Source organism: Papilio machaon, chromosome 15 (genome assembly GCF_912999745.1).
Source record: "Papilio machaon chromosome 15, ilPapMach1.1, whole genome shotgun sequence".
Classification (NCBI taxonomy): Eukaryota; Metazoa; Arthropoda; class Insecta; order Lepidoptera; family Papilionidae; genus Papilio; species Papilio machaon.
The window spans coordinates 5,650,619-5,669,222 of record NC_060000.1 but is presented as its reverse complement, the minus strand read 5'-3'; the positions used below and the strand labels follow the sequence as shown (position 1 = coordinate 5,669,222).

Here is an 18,604-nt window from a genome sequence, read left to right as displayed (position 1 = left end):
CGATAAAAACGGGCAAAGGTTCTAAAACCATACAGCCAAAAAATTCGTGATTTTTTTTATAAAAATTCAAAAAAAAAATCAAAAAAACTTTTTTTTAAATATGCACTGCATATGTAATTTATAAAAAAATCATTCAATTACAAAATGTAAATGTTAAAAAAAATATTCCCAAATGGGATGTACTTTGTATATAAATTAAATAAAAAAAACATAATAAATGCTTTAAAATGTATCGGATCGTACTGAGCTAAGGATTTCTAATTATTAAATAATAAACTATACAAATGCTATGAATACAACTTTCGTTACAAATTTGGCCGAATAATACTAATAAAAAAAATTAATTTATATTTCATGTGAAAATGATCAGAATTTTCGTTACAAATAACAAATTATTTCTCATTCACCTCAATCATTGACTTAGAATGAAGTAGAAACGTAAAATTATTCCAGCACGAATTAAAACATAACCTATCATATTTCATGTAAACAAAAACGGTTATTGCAACGAAAATTCCAAACGCATAACAAAAAATGCCCTGACTTTTAAATATTTCAAGATCTTGATAAAAAAAAAACAACCTAAAACAAAAACAAAAAATGGCTCAATATTACCGCGCAATCAGCCATTTTATTGACGTAAACAAGATGGCTGACAAGCTAAGCGACAGTTTGATTGCTGCATTCGTTTTGGTGACGGACGGTAGCCTCACACTTTTATAATTGCAGGACTTTTCCGATGTATCGTTGTTCGTTAATTCAGTAAAATTCGGATAAGTCTGTATTTGCACGGGCTGTGGAAAAAAAGAATCATGTAAACAACTTTCCCTTTTATCTCTACGAAAGCAAGCTTGCAAAGAATAAAAATTAATTCCAGATAAACACTACAAGTACTCGTAACAAGAACAACAAATAAAGATGTATTTTATTAGCGGTTAGGATTTCTTTTTTGTCTTTCTTATCTTCTACATTCTTATAAATACAATTGAACCAAAATGAGCGAGAGTCCAATGGACCGCGATTTTTTCTACCTTCTAAGGTTTCTTTCTAACCCAAGTTTCTCGCTTCTAGAAGTATGAGTCTCTCTTATAGAAGGTTTTCGCTTATCCAGCTTTAACTGTACTCACAATTGTTTGTCAGTTAAGAAAATAATCACATATAAACTAATTACACATAAAACACTGTCATTTATTTTCTTAACACAGATTAATAACCTTTTTAAAACATTTCACCATCGTCAATTTCGTGAAACGAAGATTTTCGCCTCAGAAACGTATGTTTAGAAACTTGATATATTTTTATAAATACTCACCGCTCCCCAGGAGTCATCATTCTTCTTGCAGAAGGTCATGTGCATTCCTCTGTAGAGCGTCTTCTCTATCTGCTCGGTGAGCAGTGGCTCCGACCAGGGCATCTCGTTCAAGTGCGCCATGAACGTCTTGTTACCGAACTCGAGTGGCTCCTTTATCACTAATTCCTCTAAAAGAGGAAGACAAATTAAGAAGAGTTAAAACTACTGATGACTTTACGATCACTGCAGAAACAGAAACTCATGTTCAGGGATAACGAAGACAGATTTTTTTAAGTACAACTTTTCTTCCAACTTTTCCAAAAATCTTTGTGACACTTAAACTTAGTTACACTTAAGAGGTTTGTTTCCTATCTTACAAAAAGAGAGTAATATTAGTAAAAACAGGATCTTATGGCTATTTGCTGTTGAATTTTGAAGAATAGTAGAATGTTCTTATCCAACTGTAAAGATAGAGGGCGCTAGTAGCGTGACGCCATTTTGAATTGTGATACACTTACTCATGAATCCAACACCTTGATCGTCACCTTGCATACCGCCTTCTTCTGAATCCTTTCCCTGATCTGAAGGTAGGTTCGGATATTCCACATATCTGAAATTAATATTTTACGTGATTCAATCATAACATAGAACTAACAAAGCCTTCTAGAACAAAGTAAAAAAAAAAAGTAATAAAAAAGTTACAATGTGATCAAATAGTTTACGAGCTAAGAGGGCAGACATACAAAAACTAATATTTTATTAAATACGTATTTTATTTATATAGGTAAGAAATCGTCTTACGATGATGACAGGAAGGTGTTCTCAACTTGTGTCATATCAACGCCGTAGAACTCTCTGACACCGAAGGTTTCAAAGAACTCCTTAGCCGGTGTCATGGAGTAGCAGCCGGCGAGCGGCGTGCGAGGGTAGTACAGCACAAATGATAGGCACATCTCCTGGAATTACAAGAAGAATAATTTTAAAAAAAAAAAGTAGTGGTCATGGTAGTAGTAGGTTAGGTTAGTAGTAGGCCTAGGAAGAGATGGATGCAATCCATGCAATCCACTGAGAAAGGTGACATGATCAAGAAGGGGGTGGCAATGGAGATGACGGCAGACAGATTGATTTGGGCGGCGGAAACCTGGTGCACCGACCCTACGTGGGACAAGGCCAAGGAGATGATGAGTACTGGTCAGGGTAAGAATATGAATCAATAAAGAAAATCTCACTGTTCAAAATCGATCGAACTGTTTGCACAATTGATTAATCAAACACACAAACAGACCTGCGATAAATATTACTAGTATATAATCTGTGATATTAACAACGAATTTTATAAGTTTACAACAGATGGCAGCACAATTTGAACAGTTCATGGTATTTAAGTTATTGTAACTTATCTGCGAAGTGGAGGAAGGTCTCTAGTAACATATAACATGATAACAAACCTGTGTTGCAGAATAACCTCCTAGTATAGGTTTATCTCTTCCGGTGCTGTCGTAAGTACACTCAGTAATCAATGTATCTCCCTTCAAAAACTTCCTGCCGCCGGGAACAATACGAGACTGTTGATAGCGAACGTCATACGAATTTTCCTGTAAAGATTACATCAAATTATTTTATAGACAAAAAATTGTAAATATTGAGCCAGTGTCTGAAAAGAAAACCATTCTTTTTAATTTTTCTCTGTATAAAGCTTTTAGCGTCATCTATCGTACATCAAGTATACATCAATGTTTCTAAAGAGATTCGTTTCTTTAACCTTAACAAGATGGCGGTTCTCACAACATAATAATGAATTATAGCGCCATCTATTTACAGTTATTAATTTTAGATAGTTATATTGCCATATAAAAATAATCTTTACCTCAGACACTTTAGGTAACTCATTGTTGCCTCTGATATGTTTCAATGATATCTTCTTCGCTGTGCCATGCGCGTGCAAGAGAACAGAGACTATGGTTATACCATCATCAGGAATCATCTGAAATTATGTAAAAAAAGAATTTAAAAAAAAATCTGATATTAAATGGGTTCTTGGATTAAATTCCGCAAATAGGTCATTGGTATTTGTTTATGTAAGTCAAGTAAATCTACTGAAGAAGTTAAACGTTGGATATTTTATCCCCTAATTTTAAATCCTTTCTTAGTTATTTAAAAACAGAAATGCTAACTTTCAATGTCTTTAGAGCCAATAGTTTAGACTATTACATGATTAACCAGTTAGTATATAAGTCTGTCAGTTTGTAACTCTGTAATTAAGCCAGTCAGTTCTAATACAGATCTAGTTTACCGTCTTAGTGCATTCAGAGCCGCAGATACCGACGGTGCGGTAGTGGCGTTGCTTGGGCGGTATGACATGCAGCGCGGATACGCCGATACCCGCACCCAGTAGCGCCGCGTCGTGCGCGCGCAGCCGCGGTGTGTAGTGGATACGTATTCCTGAACTGTCTAGAACTGGAATAGAGATATGCTCTAAGAAATCACGCTTTTTTTAGAGTAAATTGTTTGCAGAGGCAAAACTTTATTACAAGAAATACAGAAGTGGAGATGTCTCCCATTTCATATCGATTCCGTTCATTCTTTTGCCGCTATCCATGATTTTAATCTAAATCTTTGATTCATTTTTCTAAAGCATAAATCAAATGAGAAACTAAAGATGCAAAATCTTGACTACAAAGAAAGCCCACCTTATAACATTTACATGCACGTCAGATTATAAAAAATTAACAGTTGCTTCGTCCGAGTGGAATTAAAAAATGCAGTAATAAATATAGCCTATACCACTCGGGGATAGTGTAGCTTCCCAACAGTGAAAGAATTTTATAAATCGGTTCAGTAGTTTCGTAGCCTATTCAGTACGAAAAAACAAAAAATTCCTCTTTAAAATATTTATATAATAGTTTAGACAAACATTTTTAGTAATACATAATTTCATTCAAGCAGCGACATCTACCGATGAGACTAAATTATTCTAACGGTGTCTAAATTAAGTTTATTTGCGTGAATATATATTAAATAACTGAACACGTACCTTCGTGCAGTGCTTGATTATCATAGTGAACTTCAAGCATGTAGAAACTGGCACCTCCGCGCTTGCCAATCGGAATGCCTACGTTTTCGGGAAGGAATTCACCTGGGAATACAAAGTCTAATTTAGATACATGCAAATTTAAACTTTAACATAACTGAATAAAGTTTCAAATTGAGTAATGTGAAGTTTGCGTATAATATTTAATTTGTTAACGCATTTCAACTTCGCGTTAACGTAATTTATTATAGAGTTTGCATTTAGAGTTAATAGATAAATGAATATGAATAAATGAATATAGGATTAGTTAAAGATGTTTAGCGTCTCCCTGGAGATTTGTGTTTATTATTTGAGATATTTCCCACAATTCCAAAACAAATTAAGAGAAGATAGAACCATTATTTTGATTTTAAAATACTTTCAAGAAATAAAAAAAAAACACTCTCAAATGGAGGTTACTTTTATTAAATTAAATAGTCTTAAATTCCATCAGATTGTGTTTAAAACGCAAAAGGTGTTTGCATCACTCGGAGACCAAAACGAAACTTCATAACGATTTTTTTTTAATACTATGGAAAAAGACCTTTACCATTAGATCCCATAGCCCAAGCTGCGACTGGGGTAGCACAGATCGCCCATTCTGACGGTTTGTTAGGTCCATAGTATCCATCACCTTTGGACCATTCGTTCCATGCGTAATCATCCGGGTCTTCTGCACATTCGTAAAGCACCATATGATGTACTGGTGATAGACTGTTCTTCTCTAATACTGGTCTACCGTTCTTTATCGGTCGACTATCTATGATAGGTTCGTAACCAACCATGTGATGTTTCCTAGGTAATTCGGGCGCTTTGAATATTTTACACCAGAACAATGTTGCCATTACGTGAGGTATTTTTAGCTGGAAGAAGAAATACATAATATAAACACTCAAATATTTAACACAATTGTTTGGACAATTTTTTTTAGTATATTTTTACTCGAAATGTAAGCCTTAATTATTAACAAATAAAAAAAAAACCTGTAGGATGTGCAAAAGTTAATTGGCAAATAATTTTCCGTTATTTTAATTATGTACATTTAAACATTGTTTCCATTTCATACTTTACAATATTATTTCTGTTATGTACATTGAAGTTTAAACGTAGGCATCAGATTCAATAAGCATAATTGTTAATTAAAGACAATTTATATGCAGACGTTACAAACTGGACGTGTATTGCTTGAAGATATTTTAACGTACATTATTAATTAGTTATTTATTTTTAACAATACAACTGAATTGAATTGAATAATAATTAAAAGAAACTTTTTAAAAACAAGCTTTTATTATGTTTTTGTTAATTAAAAGAACTAAAAATTTAAATCAAGACAAACTATTCGTTAAGATTCCGCGCAGACGGTTTCGCGGGCGACAGCTACTCTAATTTATAATTTTGAGTTATTATAAAAATTGCCGTTAAAATTTATTTACCGACAAACATCTGACCTGGTCATAAGTGAACATGAATTACAGCGTCAAATTTTCATAACGACCTTATAGGACCACAGCTGTCTTGTCATTTTTGTATGTGTCAGCGTCTACGCCTAAGTAGATTTTAAATATATTGTAACAAAAATAACCGTGATAACGGAGTCTCTCAGGCTTGATAAGATTATCGCATAACACACCGACTTTCCCAAAATGATCAAACTGGTATTGGAATGAGATCTAATAGTCCGATAAAGACAACGTCCCTTCAAGCAATGCTATTAATACTGCCAAAATTAGAAATGACCAGGTTCCTAAACAAACGGTGGCAGCTATATGCGCTTTTGTTTGCGTAAGTTAAGCAATACAAGCGATATCTTAGTCCAAACCAAGATACCGATTAACAGGTATTGCATTTTCTAAGTCACATTTCATATAAGCAACTGCTGCAATTTAAAGAAATATGTAATTTTGAAATTTATATCCATTCTTCTTAGAACTTATTTAGATTTTAATAATCTTGTAACCTAATTTTGGATCTTTAGTCTAGACAGAGAAGCTATCCGAGAACACAATTCAGAAGATAGCACCCCATTTATTAAGGTTTTTTGTTTCATAATAAAGATTTTTTTAACTTTTTGGCATATAAATGTTGTGAAACTTACATCGCGTAATCTAACATCCCACTGCATCAATGAAGCATCATCAGGCTTGGACAATGGTTGCAGGAGTCGCAATGGTCTAGTTCCACTCTGCACATGTTTAGGCAATTGCCCATCTGAGCCGGACGGACCTAACGCCCATAGGATTTGCGTAGTATCCTCCTGTAATGTAATTAATTATTAAGCAATTGTGCGAGAATTGGCGCAAATATTAGGACAAACATTTGAATAGATAATGTCTGAAATGATAAATCGATCTGCAGGTCGAAAAATTGATGCGCCGAACCGACAGTGGGACAAAGAAATGGTGATTTGATTTTCACACGTACGAATCATAAGTTTGTTCAAATATTTGTGATAAAATAGCCAATACTGACACCAATAACAAAGTCCTGTCGATCGCATGTGTCAAGCAGCCTTCGGAACTCGATGGTTGTGTGTGTGTCGTTCTGATAGCCAGATATCAGTTCGTAATTCTGAACGTCGTCAGCTACAGCTCGATCTTCAAACTCTAGCCCGTGGCAGTCCTGCGGATAAACCAATAATAATTAATAATGTAATAAGTACCTATAACTAGGATTATGAGAATCAAGGTCAATGGCATGGCGATACATTGGTGCTCATAGTACAAAAAAATAGTGTTTGTGTGACAGGACTTGTGAACATGTCAAACATCAACTTTAAATACGATAATAATGCTATATTTTCTTGTTAAAATTTGATACTATTTTTTAATATAATATCTTGAACGGAATACTAATGTAAATCGTAATTAACATAGTAAATAATTATTTAAATATATAATTTAGCGCAAAACCTAACATTTTAGATCCGCATGAAAAGTCCAAAGTTGAAATAAACTTGCTTTGTTTTTTTATGTGTGAGATCATTGTAATTAACAGGGTCCGTGACCTCTTGTACAGAATAAAATTAGTTTAAATTAATTTAAAAATGATAAAAATCCTGAATAATATTATTTCACTTGAGAACTCTATTCGTATAATGACCTCCTATATCCTATGTTTTGCAAAGAAGTATAACAAAATAGTCATGACATAAGAATAAGGAACTCTTTTCGAATAAATTGGCGGTTCTGGGTCATCTGCGCGCTGCGCAGTACCCTCCCTCCGCATCTCGCTAAACCTCGGTACTCCTAACATTGTGTTCTGCACAGGGACTCGCGCGAAGTTAAGAGCCGCCAAGATATCTGATAACAGTAGTAGGTACTGTGGGTTTGCTACTTCAATATTTTTTTTATCTACATGTTTTTACTTAGGTTTTAAGGTTTAACACTTTTAAATAAAAATAACTACTTTTTCTGCAATTCACACATATGTGTGAATTTTACACACGAGCTTACCCTTCAAAGAGCGTTCCAAGAAAGGTCCTTGTTCGAAAGCTATTTAATAGATCTTTGTTTACTTCCAAAGCTTGCGATCAAGCTAAAATCACCTTTATGATATTGTGTTAAAGCTCATCATAGACAAATGATAGAAATAATATTGGCATTTGAACCCTTGTACGGGCGGCAGATGATAGCATTACAAAATAAAACGGCAGCTGCTTTGAAGTGCGCAGTAAAGATAATAATAATACTAGTATTATTTCCCGGTTTTTTTTTCTTTTTCGCCAGCAGATGTCGTTTCCGAACGCACGTGCCGCCGTATGCTATAACACCTGGCATTTCGTAATACATGTGTGGTTACATTAACTGAATGCCGGGACAAAGATCGTTAAGACCTTTGTGTTTCTATGTAGGCGGTTGATCGAAAAGTAGAAGTATTTGTTCAACAAAATTTATTCCACTATAAACGTGAGTTTACACTGTCGAAAAAATGTGAAAAACTGTCATCATTCTCACTGTCAAAAAAATAATAGTTGCCAAAGAACGTGTTTGTAGAGGCGGGCGTTTAGATTCTATTCGCGGAGAATTATGTCTCTTCTGTCATTATTTTCTAGAGAGTAAATAGAGTAGTTCTCTATTTTATTGTTTAATTACTTATCCCTACTAATTCAGCTAACTATAAAGGCTTTGACTATACATATCCTAAAATCGAATAAATACAGAGTTCCAATGAACCATGGAGTCGTGAGTCATGCGCGCAACGATTGGGATCCACTGCACCGTGTCATTGCATTTGACACCAGTATGCATGGTCAAATGTACGATAACGTAAACTGACAAACATATATTTATTCCCTTGGCAGATAAATAAATAAAGATATACTGTATTACTATTAAAAATACTGTTAAGCACTGTTTAGTTAAACACGTGTTTTAACCCTTTGACCACCGCCGATATTATTGACGACAACGTGGTGATATGTTTCACAATATACAATGTAAACTCTAACTCAAGGGACTGAGCATTTTTGTCGTTATAGAGAGTTATCGTTATATGGAGTGAACAAAAAACAACCAAATTAACAAGATAACATAACATAAACAATAATACCGATAATAAATATTTACTGTCTACAAATATGGACACATTTCTTCGTAATAGAGAATGGCGTATCGCTATAAAGAGTGTTTCGATATGTGAGTTTTAACGCAAACCAACCAAGTTGGGCTCACTTCAACGTTACAGGGAGTTTATTGGTATAAAGGATAACGTTATAAAAAGTTTACACTGTATATGTATTAACACAGTGCTTTCGGTATAAGTACTTATTTCGCAAGCCTTCGCATAATAATGTTTCAAAGACCATGATTCGTCAAAAATCCACTCCGGACGCTAGTCAAGGTATAAAAGGAAGTGTTTAAGCTGAAATGTATTTGAAACACTGTCTAAGTTTATTATGGTAAGGCCCATATAGTCTGTTACTCTCGATTGAAGGCGTTTTTTCTGGTGCATGATTTTTAAAACATGTTATAGTAGTTTACTAGTTAATTAGAAAGAAATCATTTGTTTTTATAATATCTGTTTTAGGTGATCGTATTAGTGAGTACACAATGTTGCAACATTCACATAAAATATACTGTGACGTCACAGCCATTATCCATAATAATTCAGAATTCAAATTTCGAATTTTATAAAATGTAGAATTTATGAACAATTCGACGCAACTCGACTTTAATGAATGCATTAATAGTTAAACGGATTACTTTGAATTAAATTATTTATTTCTGTTTAACGCTCTAGAATAACTTTAATAACGTATTAAAATTACGGTTAACTAATGAAGTTTAAATACTGTAATATTACTCATATCCTATACATATATGTTATTATAAAATAGTTATAATTTTAAATAACAAATAAATGTTAATACATATACTTGTTTATTTTTGTGTTTAGATGGTCCACTCCTGCTAAAGAATACACCTTGCAACCGTCGCTTTAAATTCTAGTCATATTTCTAATCTACTAAAATTGAACTTCTTACAAGTTCATCTAGTATTATGAAATCATTCGATTTATTAACTATCGGTAAGAAAGCCACATGTCCATAACGACTATCTAGTTATTAAAACATGCTATATAAACAGTAATAACGACTAATTACGACACAATTGCTGTAACATTACGCCGCATGGTTTAGGTATTGATGAAAATTTTATGCATTTCCGTGATCATTAGCCTTGTATTTTACGATTGTGATCAAAAGCTTATGATAGTCGAAGAGATTTCGTATAATACTAGTTAAAAGACGGTACCTACTTTATGTTACCTTTAAGTAAAATTAACTTACAAAACAATGTGCCACATGACATTTAAAGTTTGCAAAATAATTTAACATTATTCATTAAACTCTTTTGACTTTGTATCGTCTTTTTATACCTCATCACTTTTAAAGTCACAACTAAGTAATAGCTTATTTTACAAATCAATAGATAAAAAAATCACAATCTGTCAGTAACATGAGATTGATACGCTTTACATTTCGGCTCAACGGAAGTTGACCAGAAGTGACGTCGGGTACTCGTCGGGTTCGAACCTACAACAATTAAGCTCAGGACGCAGTATAAAGAGGTTTATATAGCGTGGGAACGTTGCTGGCATGCCGTGCTTTAAATCCGCGAGCCGATCCTTGCTAAAGCCTGTTCCATCGAGGATGTTTTGTTGTGTGGCCTGAGTTGTGGGAATCTCGAAAACTTTGTATTCAATATCTATGCATTTTTTGTTGGTTAAAATTGGTCTTGTAGAGGATTAAAAGGTAACACTGTGAGAAAACTAAATTAAAATCGAAAAGAAACACAATTTTGAAAGCTTAGTACAGTGCATAAATTGAAATTTTAATTGACGTCTCATCTTCGTCTAACAGAAAGAAAGAACTGTTATAAAAACACTATAATTCCATAAGGTCCAATTTTAGTTCGACATTTTCATTGGAGTTGATAAGGAGTAAACAGACATAAGGCGACATCAATCAAGGGATTGTGTTGCGGTTTCCTTGCCACTGAGCCACTGAAACCCCTTGAGTGAGTCTTAACTTTAAAACTACTAAGCGACATAGATACATTGTACTATTGTAACATTTATTGAACGTACAACTATACAGTAATGGGTTAAAAAATGTAAAAACGCCGAAACATACAGATCTGCAACCTAGAAGGTTAAGCAGAGATTTAGGGTAACGTTAAAACAGAAAATTGAATGTCTATGTTTATTACAATTTTTAATCGAAATAATGGGTTGAGTACTCGATCGAGTAGTCGGTTGATTATGTTCGAGCAATTAATTGCATGTAAATAATCGTAGGGAGCAAGAGGCTCACTGATTAAGATTAGTTAAAGTTGAAAAATGTTACGCTAATACGATCCTCGAAGAGATGTGTAGAAAGGAAAGTCACTAGCGGTAATTTAGGATAATTTGTAAAAAAAAAAGGTAAATGAAAATGATTAAATAAAAGGCGGAAAGAAACAATTAGCACTCACTAGAAGGAGTATATATTTACAACTGATACGTTATAGAATAAAAAAGAAGAAAAAATTAAAGTGTTCTAAATTTAAAAATATAAAATTATGAGTAAAACGTATATAAAGAGGTCCGTTTGTATCGGCAACATGACAATTGGCACTTATCACTGATCACATATTTAAAATACACGGTAGAGAAATGCGGTGTGCGAAGTTCGCTTGCGTAACGGCGATCTATTGTACAGTCAGCTTCATAAATATAGTGGCAGTCAAGATATCCAAATATATAGGAACACCTAAAGTGATCAATTATATAAGTACAACCAAAGTCATCAAATTAATTGAAGCATCCACTCTGCTCAAAAAGATCGAAGCGTTCACATCGTCATATATATGAGTACATTCAAAGTGCCCATAATTATAGTAACAGACAGAGCGTCAATAGTAACGAAGCATCGAAAGTATGCAAAAATATCGTAACATTAGACAAAATTGAACTCTATCTCTATTCACTTAAGATACACTTTGAAATATACTACTTCTGTTAAATTCATTTGACGCTTTGTATTAACATAATAGGTTGTCTAATAAGTTCGTTCCGATTTTTAATAGGTAGCTTAGAATAGACCCGAATATATTACAATTATTGAAAACATATGACATGTTTAGATAACACATCTATATATATAAAAGAAAGTCGTGTTAGTTACACTATTTATAACTCAAGAACGGCTGAATCGATTTGACTGAAAATTGGTGGGCAGGTAGCTTAGAACGAGGAAACGGACATAGGATAATTTTTACCCCGTTTTCTATTTTTTATTCCGCGCGGACGGAGTCGCGGGTAAAAGCTAGTACATACTAAAAGAGGATAACTTCAGCCATATTTTGACAAATGATAGGACACGATTCGTTCTTTTCTATCAGTTTTATGAAAACTGATTCACTTAATTTTTGCCGAAATACATAAGACGTTTTGCAATAAAATCGAACAAATATAATTTAAAAGACGTATTCCAAAACTTAAGGGCCTTTAAAACTTCCCTTAAAAATGGGCACGAACTTATCGGACAACCCAACATTTTTCTTCTTATTATTATAAAGTTTAAAATTTATAAATTGACGATACATGACAGATACCTAATCTTATCTTATATATATAAAAGAAAGTTGTGTTAGTTACACTGTTTATAACTCAAGATCGGTCAAACTGATTTAGCTGAAAATTGATGGGGAGATAGCTTAGAACTAGGAGACGGACATAGGAACTTTTTATCTTGTGAGCATTTTTTTTATTCCGCGCGGACGAAGTCGCGGGTAAAAGCTAGTAAGTAATATCAAATTTTACTCTGTCACAATATGTGCTAGTTTCAGTGTTTTACTATTTTCGCCGCAGTACGTAAGTTTAATGGTTCGAATCCCAGGCTTACAAGGTTTTTATTTTTCAATATTATCAATCACATATAGAGCTTGTTTTTTTTAATGAAAAGGAAAAATCTGGTAATGTACTTAAAATATGTTTTTTACTAAACAAAAACAATTTTAAATTTTTATTTTTGGGGTATTAAATATTTATATAAAATTAATAACGATTAGGTTCGGCCATCTCGGAATAAAGCGAGTGGGCGGAGAGTGTTTTCACTTGTCATTGCGGTCATTGAAATTGAATTCTACTCGTATATCCATATCCTTGAAATACACTTTGAAAGTATACAAATTGTGTTAAATTAATTGACAATTTGTATCAAAATATTTTTCTCTTACTGTTAGGTATCTTCAGTCCGGTTGCAGTAGAATTTTCCAAGCATAGATTGATTACACGTATTCGATGTCGCCAGTGACATAATCCGCGCGGAATTAAATGACGAAACTTACAATAACAAACGTGAACAATAAAAAATATAATGACGAATCGGTTAAAAAAAGGGACAAGGAATATTGTGGTTCCTTAATTTTTAAAGATGTCGTATTCGACTACTATTGTAACCAATAATTGTTGCGATAAAGTTCAATTTTATATAACGCTTTGATAATAAAATTAAAAACCTTAAAAAATGTAAAAAAAAAGTTTGGGATTCGAATCGCCAAAACTGCGTATTACAGCGAACAGTTAAGCCGTAAGGCCAAACTGGCATATATGGTGACAAATTAAAATTTGATATTGCTTATCTATCTAGTATCTGTCATGCGGGACGTAAACTTGTAGTAAATAGCAAAAAAATGTTTTGATTATAAAATGTCAAATGAATTTAACAGAAGTAGTATATTTCAAAGTGTATCTTAAGTGAATAGAGATAGAGTTCAATTTTGTCTAATGTTACGATATTTTTGCATACTTTCGATGCTTCGTTACTATTGACGCTCTGTCTGTTACTATAATTATGGGCACTTTGAATGTACTCATATATATGACGATGTGAACGCTTCGATCTTTTTGAGCAGAGTGGATGCTTCAATTAATTTGATGACTTTGGTTGTACTTATATAATTGATCACTTTAGGTGTTCCTATATATTTGGATATCTTGACTGCCACTATATTTATGAAGCTGACTGTACAATTTTACAAGTTCAAGCGGAAGCATTAAAATTCCTTCTACGTTCACACAAAAGAATAAGTTTTGAGAAGCCGGCTGGTTCGCGCATGAGAATCGCGAACACAATGCGGCCGATGTACCCGGTCTACGTCAAACGCTTGCCGATTCAGACGCGCGCCTCTTTGTCAAGTGATATGCCTCACAATAAATTTCTTTGATTGTTCGTAGATAGGAATTTCTACACACGTCAACAATGCACACTATATACCTTCCGAGAAATTCTAAGCAATTTTTATGTCTCTGTAACAGTTTTTATGGGACCGAGATTTAGTACACTCCACAAGGAATTAATACTGGAGTTGAGGTTGGACACATTAAAACCACTGACATTAATTAAACATGCGAATTCTTTTGACGTCATTGTATTTTTCTGTTACCAATGAATGTACCAGACCTTATATATACATGTAGACCAGATGAAAAAATACTCTAGCCGATGTTCAGCCAACCTCATTATACCTCGCAATTTAGTATTAAACACACAACGGTCGATTTATTATGTGCTGTTAATCAATGTATTTACTACCATTGCGGGGATAAAACAAATTGTACCTTACCACTTAGAACGTAGAGTTATAGTTTTGTTTGTTATTATAAAAATATATTAATTCTACATGTGTTTTAAGAGATAAACATTAAAGTGCAGGTGTCGGCCCGCATGCACCTTGCGTCGTGAATTACTTACTAATGTTTTGGATTAAGTAACACACTGCGTCTGACATTGTAGGACAAGCTGTCTCGACTTCATATATGTCGACAAAGTCGTATGTCGCATGAAATATAAACGAGATATTCTAACAAAGGTTAAGCTACAAGGCGACTATTGTAGAACAAAATTACCGAATGCCCTTAAGATTACAGTTGAATCTTTATTGCAAATGAAGATTGCGAAGTACAATGGTGTAAAAAAAATGTAGATATTTGCGTATTTTTACTACACTTTTACAGTGAGTTAACTAAATAGAGAATTTAATCTATTCTTAAAGTATTCAGCATTCAGTTTTTAATTTAAATATACTATAGTTACGTATCTATCGAAAAACATATCTTGTCACAACAGACGTTCTATCTTGCATACCCAGCTGATTACTTACAGCAAAGCAATATAGCTTTTATGTGTGAATGCAAACGGTTGAAAATGCTATTGTATTAGGGTCAACCGTTCGAAGCATAGCTACTGATCTTAGATAAACCGAACCGTGGTATGCCAAACCGATCAGTGAAACAAGATAAGGAATGCATGTGTTTGCTTTTTACGATCTCTTCGTGTCAATATTGAAATATAGATGTATAAATATGGTGGTGCAACTTACGTATCATATATAAATATAAATAATACATTTATAGTTTTTCTATGTGTCCAAATTTCGTTGAAGAAAATTTTTCGTAATAATCACCAGCAACTTCGAAATAGCTTTAAGATTAGACAGTAGTTACTTGACAATTAACAAAACTTATTTATAATTGTTTAAAAACACAACACGTTGAAAAATAAATGTAAATTATTTTGACAGATTATTCATTGAAATCTGTGTTCAATATCAAAATTTAAATTTGTCCAAAATTCAATTAAAATTCGAAACGGATCGCACTCGCGTGAAAATTTATTCCAATCAAGCTGTACTACATGCCTAATAAATTGAATACATTATTATTGCTTTTTAAATGTAATTTAAACCTGAACCTACAATTTATTAGTTATTATTTTGTTAATTGCTGCAATGTCCATTGGAGTGAATTCCATGTTTTTGCTGCGAAACACTCTAAAAACGCGCGAAAAATCATAGAGTGCACTAGGCCTAAGTCACCGAATTGTTTTCCAAAATAACGGATGTTTCCAATTGGGCCGATTGATCGGTTGGCCCAACGAGAAATACCTCAATAACTAAGTTACTCCATTTTTCATTGTATAAATTTACGGTCTAAAAATTAATTGTATGTTTTTGTTAACCATGTTGGTTTCCATTCCAAAACCCAGTGTGAACTATATTAAGCGTCAGTATATTGGAGCGTTCAAAAATCTATTGGCTATTCTAGGAGCGCATTCAAATGTTGCTCGTATACCGTCCGCCTGAGACTTATGTCGAGTTCGTTTAAAATGCTGCATCGCTGGAATTTTAAGTGATCCGACCGAAAAAGACGTGACAGGGGTAATGAAGTTCAACCGATATGTCTAGTAGTGCATAAAATTTAAACAGCTTTCTGGAATAAATCCTGGAAATATTTTGTTTCTATACTGTATGAAATTTAATGAAACAAGATACTAACAAATCAAAGAATAAGTTTTAAGCCTACAATGTTTTTGATACTAATGCCCTTTACTACTTCGACCTTTAAATGTGCTACCGGGATTTAGGCTAGGCTCTGCACGTCCCACACTATCGCGGTAATACAGAAATACCAGGCCATTTAGTGTTACAAAACTTAAAGCTTTCGCTTTTAGACACTTTACCTTCTCTTGAATTTTATGGCATAATTATTCTAAAATAGGTATTCTATTAGTGCATATTTGACATCAATTTACAGGTACTGAGACAACTCGAAATATGAGCAAGGATTTTGGATTCAAAAAGAATATGTACTGATACACAGTGTTGCACAAACAACCACAATGAATTATATATACCACATAACAGCGGAATAATTTTAGTTCTTTGATAAAAGATCAAAGACACAATGAATCTTAAAAAAAATATTTTCACGTTACATTTTCGGTTGAGGCTATTAATTTAGAATGACGAATGTCGGCAAAGGAATTTTTCGGGTTATAATAAGCATGATAGGTTGCCGAAGGGTATGAACACAAATTACTCAAACCATCCATCGGTGGTTACAGAATCGATTAATGATTGGTTTTACTTCCTGTAACTAACACAAATTTTTGTTAAGAACTATCAATTTTTTTTATTGCGTATCAAAATTAAAATGATTCACATAATATTTTTATTTCATAATTATGATTGTACATACTAACTTACAAATTAGAACGGCAATAAATATGTTATTTCTTTTTTTGCATCGTTCAATATACGTATACGAGCGTCGGTGGCTCAGGGGCCAAGCACTTGACTTGCAATCTGCAGGTCCTGGGTTCGAATCCCGCCATGTACCAATGTGTTTTTCGATTTTCGATCTACATATTCTACATTTATCCGACGCTCTTACGGTGAAGGAAAACATCGTGATGCAACCTGCACATATCTGAGAAGAATTTCAATGATATGTGTGAAGTCAACCAACCCGCATTTGGCCAGCGTGGTTGACTATTGCCTAGTCACCCCCTAACTTGGGGAAGGCTCCGAGCCCTTCAGTGGGGACGTATAGTGAGCTGATGATGATGATGATGATGATGATGATGATGAATATACGTAGTGATTAATAAAATTTACACAACGATGGACAGTAAACGTTAATCAATAATTCAATAACCCAATGCTCTATATATCTAGATTCATCTATTATGTAACACTTATTTAATCAATAAGCTTACGTAAAATATCTAAGACTTGGTTTATGTTAGGAATTAGTTTACTATAATGAAGATTACTCCCAGACAATAGGTCGTCTTGTCTCCGACGTACACATGTAGCTATTGCCGGCTACTTAATTAAATGGTAGACTGTCGTTAATGATAAAATATAATATTGAAAACTTTCGCAAAACAACACTATACATAATATTAGTATAAGCTGATAAATTATTATAAAGGATTTATAAAGTTACACTTTTGCAAAATCATCTTGCTTATGACTCAAAAAACCATAGTACAATGTGTAAAGCGAACTAACAGGTAACAGAATTTTATAAGCACAATAAAAAAAAAGATTGTGGGTAAAAAATATCATCAGAATGAGTTTATTTTTATAGATTCCGAAGAATTTTCCATCTCCATAAAACAAAAGATAATAATATAAGTTGAATTACTTCTTCTAGACAGTAAATAGTCAAACGTATGTTTCTGAGTACTAATACGACTTGTAAATAGCGAGTGAGTCATTTTACGTGACTGCGAGCATATAATGCGTGCGAAGGGATTTAAAACGACACCGATTAGAATTTATTTGCATGGGAATTTCCAAAACTAATACCGTTTAGTATTCCACTGGCACTCTATGTCTTTAATTGGATCTCCTTTTCCATAGATGTACTTATATACGTTATGTTACGTTACATTTGGCTTTGCCATTTAAAGACTAGGATCAAAAGAAATGACATGTATTTTGTGACACCTACAACAAGCAATTCTCAAACTCAAACTTTTTTGACTACGGAACCCTTTTGTGAAGCGAAGTGTTTGACTTCGACTGGAACGTTAAATTTAATTATTCTAGGCCCAAGAATTTGTAATTGTTTTTTGCGTCCCTCGTCCAGGTTACGGATTTTTCCTCTGGAACGTAATATCCCTACAATATTTGTAATTATAATCAGTACCTATTTGCATGCATGGCTTCGAGAAGTCGCAGGGTTCCGCGGGGCAGACTTTGAGAACGCTTCTCAATTGTAAAGAAGCGTCTTAAACTCTAAGCCTATTTCACTATATTTATTTGATTTTTAATGCATCATCTGCAATAATTCCAAGAAACAATTTCATCAGTCTGAATATAACAAAAACTATAACGAGCAAAATTAAATAAACATACTTCAAAGGGAAAAATATTTTAACCGTGGTGCAATTTTATTAGTTTTAC

The 18,604-nt window shown here is 33.4% G+C and overlaps 1 protein-coding gene across 1 annotated transcript in view; it reads right to left on the bottom strand.

The window, feature by feature from the left end:
* Positions 1-322: 322 nt before the first annotated feature.
* The window catches only part of LOC106710226 (MOXD1 homolog 1), a 52,689-nt gene continuing 34,407 nt past the window's right edge, over positions 323-18,604 (bottom strand). Inside the window, exons 3-13 of the mRNA XM_045681179.1 lie at positions 6,834-6,983; positions 6,460-6,618; positions 4,912-5,224; positions 4,326-4,427; positions 3,585-3,748; positions 3,159-3,275; positions 2,740-2,886; positions 2,093-2,247; positions 1,810-1,901; positions 1,313-1,479; positions 323-794 (exon numbers count right to left, since the gene is read on the bottom strand). Of these exons, the coding sequence (XP_045537135.1) occupies positions 612-794; positions 1,313-1,479; positions 1,810-1,901; positions 2,093-2,247; positions 2,740-2,886; positions 3,159-3,275; positions 3,585-3,748; positions 4,326-4,427; positions 4,912-5,224; positions 6,460-6,618; positions 6,834-6,983 (1,749 nt within the window). The 3' untranslated portion in view covers positions 323-611. The remainder of the gene's footprint in view (positions 795-1,312; positions 1,480-1,809; positions 1,902-2,092; positions 2,248-2,739; positions 2,887-3,158; positions 3,276-3,584; positions 3,749-4,325; positions 4,428-4,911; positions 5,225-6,459; positions 6,619-6,833; positions 6,984-18,604) is intronic.